The sequence below is a fragment of the Oncorhynchus clarkii genome, chromosome 10, assembly GCF_045791955.1.
Source record: "Oncorhynchus clarkii lewisi isolate Uvic-CL-2024 chromosome 10, UVic_Ocla_1.0, whole genome shotgun sequence".
Classification (NCBI taxonomy): domain Eukaryota; kingdom Metazoa; phylum Chordata; class Actinopteri; order Salmoniformes; family Salmonidae; genus Oncorhynchus; species Oncorhynchus clarkii.
The window spans coordinates 16637126-16646508 of NC_092156.1; the positions used below are offsets into that span (position 1 = coordinate 16637126).

The window sequence follows — 9383 nt, forward strand, 5'->3', positions numbered from 1 at the left end:
AAGCAATAATCTTTCTTCCTCATTTATTTATTTCTGCACAGGAAAATTAGTATTCATGGTTCTCTTTTTCCTTCCAGGAGAATACGATGCATAAAAACAAGAAAGGGAAATGGTCTTTAAAGATCAACTCGGCCCCTCTTACGTTGGAACCACACAACCCCTCATGGCCATTCATAACACCTGAATAGTATAAGAAGACCATTGAAACATTCAGTCAAAACAAGGTAGGTTATCCAGAGTGTAGGTTTCACCTCAAAACCAGCAAAATGAACAACAACAAAGGTAGTCTACCCTCTTAAATGCTACAGAAATGACAACAAACCCAAAGTGACCTCCGGATCACACAAATGTGATTGCACATCCTCCTGAAGTACTTTGAATGACTCTCTGCTAAATTATCCCAAAAATATGACTCGCCTGCGCTTTAAAGTGTTGTTGTCTGTTAACCCTAGCCACAACATCAAAACACAGACACCGCTGGAGAGTTTATAGAAGTGTCACCTTGTAGTCCTTGAGAAGGAGAAAACATTTGTTAAAAAAAGAGAACATCCTGTATGCTAACCATGACCTGTGTTTGTGTACCTTTTGTCTGCCGTGTGCTCCCCAGCTCTGCATGGCTGTGTGTTGCTACTACTCTGGCCCTTCCAAGGCCCTACGGGGTCTATGGCAGAGTGTCAGGATCCTGGTAGCACTCACTGCACCATCTCCCTGGAGAAACTCCTGGACCGGGCCATCCAACATGCTGAGCTCATCTACCTGGTCTCAGAGAACTCTCTCACCTTGTTTGTGAGTACACCCTACCATAAATGTATGTTAAACATGGGTTGGAAATACAATAATTATGTTTTTTATTGTAGCACAAATTTAATTGTAACACGTAAAAAATGTATTCTACCTTTGCTTTCAAAAACACATGAAAAGCTGGTTTGGAGTGCATTTTTCGTTTCTAAATACATTTCAAATGTATTGTAAACAGATGATCAAGTAATTTCACATCTGTCATGGTCTGTCTTCTTTCATTCAAACCTTCTCTTGATTTTGATCGATTGTATCACTCCTTTGTATAAGGATCGATCATGCAGAGACAGAGCTCATGTCAAAATGTCTTCATAACTTTATTCAAACTTGAATGTTCATAACTGTAGTATTTTCTGAGATGTATAAACCTATTACTATTAGTAATGCCTGAATCCAACTGCATTTCTTTCAAGATCCCAGTGAGAACTTGAAAAACTGTTTTATCCGGTGTAGAATGATATGAAGTGTGTGCACTTCAAAAAAAAAAAAGAATAACATAGGTTGTTGCTGTTAAAATATCCTTTAAAACGTCCTATTTGGAAAGCTCAGTATGGTTTGTGGGGTAGGGAAGTGAGGTTTGTGAACTCCCTAGATGAAAACCGATCAGAACTCAAATGTGTTTCTTGTCAACAGATGGCTTATGCTGGAAAGATCTTGCTATGCGCCAGTCTCTGTTAGTGTTTTCTTCTTACTTTGTTCCATTTCTCCCTCTCTGGCTCCGTGTAGGAGGAGATGTTTATTCCTTTCCAAGTTCGAATTCCATTGACTCAAACAGGGAACACATGCACCACCAGCACCTTATCCATCCCCACTTCCAGAAGTGAGGTCCAAGATAACTCTGTAAGCAGGCATGGAACTGACAGAGAGGCAAAGGCTGTGTTTATATTGCTAGATGTTGGTTTCACTTCAAAATAAAATTGTTCAATGCCTATTGCTCATAATATCCTCTGCATATGATGGGTTTTTGTGTTGACTGAAAGAGCTTAATGCCATTGTTTCTCTATTTGGTCCTCTCTTGTTTCAGGACAAGTGGCTTTTGCACTCCATTCTGTTCCTAATCAAGTTCTGGATTGATCCCCTGGTCAAGCTGCAGACTTCGTTGGATCGCTATGACAACGCCCCCATGGCACTGATTAACAAAACCAAGTGGATATCAGAGAAGCTGATGAACCTGGCGCAAGGAGTGACCATCCTCATCCAAAAGGTGAGTCATAGGTCATATCACTGTTGCAAACAGATGTGCATACAATACACTGCTTTCATGAGATATCAACCACTTTTGGAAGTATTTTTGAAAAATACAGCAGTATAGTACAGTATTTTCTCTCTCTCCAAATATAGCTGTTTTGATTTGTTTTAAAGCTAATGAACATTCCTCATCTTTTCTTGCAGATGCTGGGTGAGGGTGCTGTGATGCTGGAGCAGAACAACAAGAACCTGGCAGACTACCCTGTGCATTTTGCCATGTTAGAATCGGTGCTCAGGGACTATACCTTACTGGCCTGCTTCAAAAAAGACACTCACAAGATGGAGACCTTCCTCAAGCTGCTCAAGTGCCGACGGAAAGGTGGCCTGGGCTGCTCTCTTTTATAGCAGAGTCCCTCCAGTATGGAGTAGCGTGAAGTTGCTCCTAGATGCTGACCTCGGGTCAGTTTTGAATTTCCCCACTAATGGCTGAGGTTAGGATTGGGGGAGGAGATCCTAGATCTGTACCAAGGGGGAACTTCTCCTCGGAGCCTCCAGTAGATACAATCTGTCCTTTCAACCGACTATCTGAAATGAACACAGGCATTATTCCTCTCTTCCTCCAACAACTTCAGCTGCTTTCTGTAGTACCTATCAACATGCTAAAGTTAAATGTGCCATGTATGTTCTTGCTGCCCTATCAAGCTTGCTTGAATACCTGTAATGGTAGCTATATATTTAGGTAGGCGTAAAATGAAATGTTATGTGAATACATGTCTATTTCAAAGTTTTACTTTTAGCAATTCTAACATGTGCTTATACAATCTATGCTAACATAGCATTTAGTATTTTATACACAATATGTTGACATAGCATTCAGCATAGGAGCTACAGAAGATATGTCTACAATATGTTTCCATGTTTAAGTAAAAAAAAGCACCAGGAATGGGAGCTCGTGTTGCCTTTTTAAGAAGGCAAGAGAGAAGAGATTAGAACAGCAAATATAAGAACAGCAGACTGACATCTTTGTACAGAGGGGGAGGTATGACTCATCGCAATCCTCCTCATGTTAGAATAGAATAATATTAGACAGGGGCACAATTTTGGATTTAGAAGTGGGGGGACATAAATTATCAGGGGGTCTTCCTTCAGATTTTTTGGGGGGGGGCATCAAAAGCTTATTTCCTGCCTTTCTACTAGGGCTGTCCCCAACAATAACAAAAATATTAGCCCACCAAGAGTTGTCTTTTCTTTGGACCAATCGATGGGTCTAAATTTTAAAAAGTGTATTTTTCCGTATATAGACACACCCTATGTGTTTTAATAAAATCAACTATGTGTCCTTAACTTGTCTGATGCTGTTTGATTAAATTAAGACACACAAATGACTCAAGAGGGAGCCAAAGATCAAGATAGCCTAGCCAGAATAATAAAACCAAAGTTTCCTACCCTCCTCCCACTGCTGCTGGCCTTCGCAGATTCTGCCCTTACGCTTCTGAAGTAGCCAGTAATAGGCTATACCAGCAGTCACAAACTTTCCCATTTGTGACCGACCGGCTAGATTCGGTCTTACGTAGCAAAATTTGAAATTATGCTTCTTACATTGGATAAAAGTAGAGACTCAGAGCTAGAAAATGGCATATCATACACTACAGTTGAGGAACAATGGGAAAGTAATTCTGCTTTGAAAGTTGATAAACTTGTAAAATCACTTTTGAGAAAATGGCCCTTAAATGTTTTGGTACATATACTGGAGAGCTCTTCTTTGTCAACACCCATTCAGCATCATTCACACCCTCTTAAGCTTTAGCCCCACCACCTCTTTAAGAATTCACATGTGAGGCCATGTACTAAACAACCAAAGATTTCAAAACAAAAGGCTGGTTTATACTACGGGTGTGTTCGTAAATTTTATTTGGAGTGCCAGAGTGTTTTCTGTGCATTTGTAAGCTCAGAGCGTTGTCAGATTATTCGTTTGAGTGTTTCACTCTCGGAGTGTTCAGAGTGCACACTGGACGCTCTGGCCAAGGAGTAGGGTTGATTCGAGCATTCTGACCTAATAGGAGCAGTCAAGCACCCAAGCTAACTGGTTAACATTGGCTAGATTGCTAGCTACTTCCAAGCACAAATGAGAGAATAGCTCACTCTGACCATTTTACTTGCCCTAGAAGAGCTAGTTAGGCTGTTTTTATGTTATCCAGAGTGTTGGTGACTGCAACTGGGCTGTTTGCAACAATTTGATTACGCTTTTTTGCCAACATATAATAACACGGCCATATTCAACAGGTGTTGAGCATTCATAAATTTGTCAGTTATTCTGTGCTCTTAAATCGGAGTAGATAGCCAGAGTGAATTAACCAGCTACGTTTATTGACAGTTATCGCAGTGACATCATGAACATTCTATTGAAATGGTTACTTGCATAGTGGAGTCTAGCTAGATAGCTAAACAATGAACCATAATCCCAACTCATAATGTTACTGCCCTGCATGAATCTACAGGTAGCTAACCAACCAGATCAATGTTAGCTAGCTAACATTAGGCTATAGCTAGCAATGAAAATGGCTCTGAGCTGCAAATAATATTACTACACAGATCATACATGTGACGTTAGTTAGCGAGTCAACCAGCTCATGTTATAGACAGAACCTTGCTACATGGCAGAACAATCCAGAGTCATCTCTCGGCATGTCCAGCCCACTCATTATCTCAGCAAATCATGACTAGTGGGAAGGTTGCTGACTTTTTCCGTGGCTAAACCAACTGGAGTCTTTGACCATTTTTAGAGCCTTCCTCTGACACCGCCTGATATAGAGGTCCTGGATGGCAGGAGGCTTGACCCTGGTAATGTAATGGGACGAACACACTACCCTCTGTAGTGCCTAATGGTCGGAGGCCGAGCATTTGAAATATCTGGCAGTGATGCAACCGGTCAGGATGCTCTCAATGGTGCAGCAGTATAACTTTTTGAGGATCTAGGGACCCATGTCAAATATTTGTCATTGCACCACACGGTCAGGTTTCTGACCTCCTCCCTATAGGCTGTCTCAACATTGTCAGTGATCAGGCCTACCACTGTTGTATCATCAGAAAACTTAATGATGGTGTTGGAGTCGTGCCTGGCCTATCAGGAAGTCCAGGATCTAGTTGCAGAGGGAGGTGTTTAGTCCCAGGGTTCTTAGCTTAGTGATGAGCTTTGAGGGCACTATGGTGTTGAACGCTGAGCTGTAGTCAATGAATAGCATTCTTACATAGGTGTTCCTTTAGTCCAGGTGTGAAAGGGCAGTGTGGAATGCAATAGAGATTTCATCATCGGTGGATACCCCATTAAGCAACGAGTCGGAGTCAGAGGCCGAGCCTTCTCTGGTCTCTACTCCTCCCGTTACGGGGTCTGAGACGCCGAAGCTTCCCACCATTAGCTCTGACAAATTGAAAACTCTAGTCATTGGCGACTCCATTACCCGCAGTATTAGACTTAAAACGAATCATTCAGCGATCATACACTGTTTACCAGGGGGCAGGGCTACCGACGTTAAAGCTAATCTGAAGATGGTGCTGGCTAAAGCTAAAACTGGCGAGTGTAGAGAGTATAGAGATATTGTTATCCACGTTGGCACCAACGATGTTAGGATGAAACAGTCAGAGATCACCAAGCGCAACATAGCTTCAGCGTGTAAATCCACTAGAAAGATGTGTAGGCATCGAGTAATTGTCTCTGGCCCCCTCCCAGTTAGGGGGAGTGATGAGCTCTACAGTGATGAGCTCTCCAGCGATAGTCTCACAACTCAATCGCTGGTTGAAAACTGTTTTCTGCCCCTCCCAGAAGATAGAATTTGTAGATAATTGGCCCTCTTTCTGGGACTCACCCACAAACAGGACCAGGCCTGACCTGCTGAGGAGTGACGGACTCCATCCTAGCTGGAGGGGTGCTCTCATCTTATCTACCAACATAGACAGGGCTCTAACTCCTCTAGCCCCACAATGAAATAGGGTGCAGGTCAGGCAGCAGGCTGTTAGCCAGCCTGCCCGCATGGTGTTCCTAGGCCATCACTGAAAATAAGAATTTGTTCTTAACTGACTTGCCTGGTTAAATAAAGGTAAAATAAAAAATAAGTCTGCCACTAGCACAGTCAGTGTAGTCAGCTTAGCTATCTCCATTGAGACCGTGTCTGTGCCTCGACCTAGGTTGGGCAAAACTAAACATGGCGGTGTTCGCCTTAGCAATCTCACTAGGATAAAGACCTCCTCCATTCCTGTCATTATTGAAAGAGATCGTACATACCTACACGTACGCTACGGTCACAAGACGCAGGCCTCCTAATTGTCCCTAGAATTTCTAAGCAAACAGCTGGAGGCAGGGCTTTCTCCTATAGAGCTCCATTTTTATGGAACAGTCTGCCTACACATGTCAGAGACGCAAACTCGGTCTCAACCTTTAAGTCTTTACTGAAGACTCATCTCTTCAGTGGGTCATATGATTGAGTGTAGTCTGGCCCAGGAGTGGGAAGGTGAATGGAAAGGCTTTGGAGCAACGAACTGCCCTTGCTGTCTCTGCCTGGCCGGTTCCCCTCTTTCCACTGGGATTCTCTGCCTCTAACCCTATTACAGGGCCTGAGTCACTGGCTTACCGGGGCTCTCTCATACCGTCCCTGGGATAGGTGTGGGGTGTGTCACCTGAGTGGGTTGAGTCACTGATGTGATCATCCAGTCTGGGTTGGCGGCGCCCCCCCCCCCCTTGGGTTGTGCCGTGGCGGAGATCTTTGTGGGCTATACTCAGCCTTATCTCAGGATGGTAAGTTGGTGGTTGAAGATATCCCTCTAGTGGTGTGGGGGCTGTGCTTTGGCAAAGTGGGTGGGGTTATATCCTTCCTGTTTGGCCCTGTCCGGGGGTGTCCTCAGATGGGGCCACAGTGTCTCCTGACCCCTCCTGTCTCAGCCTCCAGTATTTATGCTGCAGTAGTTTATGTGTTGGGGGGCTAGGGTCAGTTTGTTATATCTGGAGTACTTCTCCTGTCCTATACGGTGTCCTGTGTGAATTTAAGTGTGCTCTCTCTTTCTTTCTCTCTCTCGGAGGACCTGAGCCCTAGGACCATGCCTCAGGACTACCTGACATGATGACTCCTTGCTGTCCTCAGTCCACCTGGCCATGCTGCTGCTCCAGTTTCAACTGTTCAGCCTTATTATTATTGGACCATGTTGGTCATTTATGAACATTTGAACATCTTGGCCATGTTCTGTTATAATCTCCACCCGGCACAGCCAGAAGAGGACTGGCCACCCCACATAGCCTGGTTCCTCTCTAGGTTTCTTCCTAGGTTTTGGCCTTTCTAGGGAGTTTTTCCTAGCCACCGTGCTTATACACCTGCATTGCTTTTTGTTTGGGGTTTTAGGCTGGGTTTCTGTACAGCACTTTGAGATATCAGCTGATGTACGAAGGGCTATATAAATACATTTGATTTGATTTGATCTGTTGGTGCGGTATGCAAATTGGAGTGGGTCTAGCGTTTCTGGGATAATGGTGTTGATGTGAGCCATGACCAGCCTTTTAAAGCATTACATGGCTACAGACATGAGTGCTACGTGTCGGTAGTCATTTAAGCAGGTTACCTTAGTGTTCTTGGGCACAGGGACTATGGTGGTCTGCTTGAAACATGTTGGTATTACAGACTCAGACAGGGAGAGGTTGAAAATGTCAGTGAAGACACTTGCCAGTTGGTCAGAGCATGCTCGGAGTACACAACCTGGTTATCTGGCCTTGCGGCTGTTTAAAGGTCTTACTCACATCGCGGTTGCGGAGAGCGTGATCACACAGTCGTCCGGAACAGCTGATCCTCTCATGCATGTTTCAGTGTTACTTGCCTCGAAGCGAGCATAGCAGTTATTTAGTCTGGTAGGCTCGTGTCACTGGGCAGCTCTCGGCTAGCTTTCCTTTTGTAGTCCATAATAGTTTGCAAGCCCTGCCACATCCAACGAACGTCAGAGCCGGTGTAGTAGGATTCTTAGTCTTCTTAGTCTTGTATTGATGCTTTGCAAACACAGAAGCCTGGGAGGGATGAGAGAGTCAAGCCTATGGGTTCGTAGCTTCAACCCCGCAACACACACACACACACACACACACACACCAATTGATTAATGGACTGCTGAATGTATATTTTATTGTCTTGCTTTGTTTTCTCTTTCCAGTATTTTGTCTATATTTGATAAGCTACCCAGGAAATGGCTGAAAATAGCCCATATTAATATATGTAGCCATAGAAATAAGGTTCATGAAATCAATAACTTGCTACCATCAGATAACATTCATATATTAGCCATTTCTGAAACTCACTTAGATAATTTATTTGATGATACAGCAGTAGCAATACACGGATATAACATCTATGGAAGAGACAGAAATGCTTATGGGGGAGGTGTTGCTGGATATATTCAGAGCCATATCACTGTAATGCTTAGAGAAGATCTCATGTCAAGTGTTTTTGAAGTGTTGTGGTTGCAGGTTGGCACATCTAAAGCCTTTTCTGATGCTATAGGCCACCAAGTGCTAACAGTCAGTACCTAACTAATATGTGTGAAATGCTTGATAGTGTATGTGATGTAAACGGAGAGGTCTACTTTCTTGGGGACCTGAATATTGACTGGTTTTCATCAAGCTGTCCACTCGAGAGGAAGCTTCTCACTATAACCAGTGCCTGTAATCTGGTTCAGGTTATTAATCAACCTACCAGGGTGTTAACAAACATTACAGGAACAAGATCATCCACATGTATTGATCACATTTTTACTAATACTGTAGAACTTTGTTCTAAAGCTATATCCGTACCCATTGGATGCAGTGATCACAATATAGTGGCTATATCTAGGAAAGTGTATTGAACACAATGGGAGAGATAGAGCTGGTTTCAAGCGCAGGGCGCAGCAGGTGTTTATTTGTAAAGGACCACAGGAGGAGGCAGGTAGCTGGGTCCAGGGGCAGGAAGAAGGTCAAACACAGGGGGTCCAAAAAGGCAACAGTACAGGCAGGGAAAAGGCTAGTAACGTCATCCGGGAGATCAGGCAATAGGTTGATAACAGGAAATCCGATAATAAAGTACAGGCAGATAATAGCCATCGTTAGTGAGGCAGGCCAAACTATCATACATGGGAGGATTAAATCACTGGAATCCCAGCGCCCTGAATAGAAGTGTGTCAAAAAAGAAACAATACCTCACAATGATGGGATATTGGAAAGAATTCAACTAAATAGTGTGTGATAATGACATACAGATGTGTGAACAGGTGATCAGAATTCAGGTGATTGGGATCTGGAGAATGAGCTGTGTTCAGGGGATCTATGTGTTTGAGAGTGTGAGCTGGAAAGTTGGCTGGAAAGTGAGCTGCATTCGGGGGATCTACGTGTTTGA

At 43.6% G+C, this 9383-nt stretch overlaps 1 protein-coding gene across 1 annotated transcript; it reads left to right on the forward strand.

Moving 5' to 3' along the window:
- The first annotated feature begins 266 nt into the window (after nt 1-266).
- LOC139419449 (somatolactin beta) lies at nt 267-2391 on the forward strand. Its single transcript, XM_071169397.1, has 5 exons — nt 267-282; nt 608-786; nt 1525-1638; nt 1823-2002; nt 2191-2391. Exons 1-5 carry the CDS (start codon nt 267-269, stop codon nt 2389-2391), a joined length of 690 nt encoding a protein of 229 aa, XP_071025498.1.
- The last annotated feature ends 6992 nt before the right edge of the window (nt 2392-9383 follow it).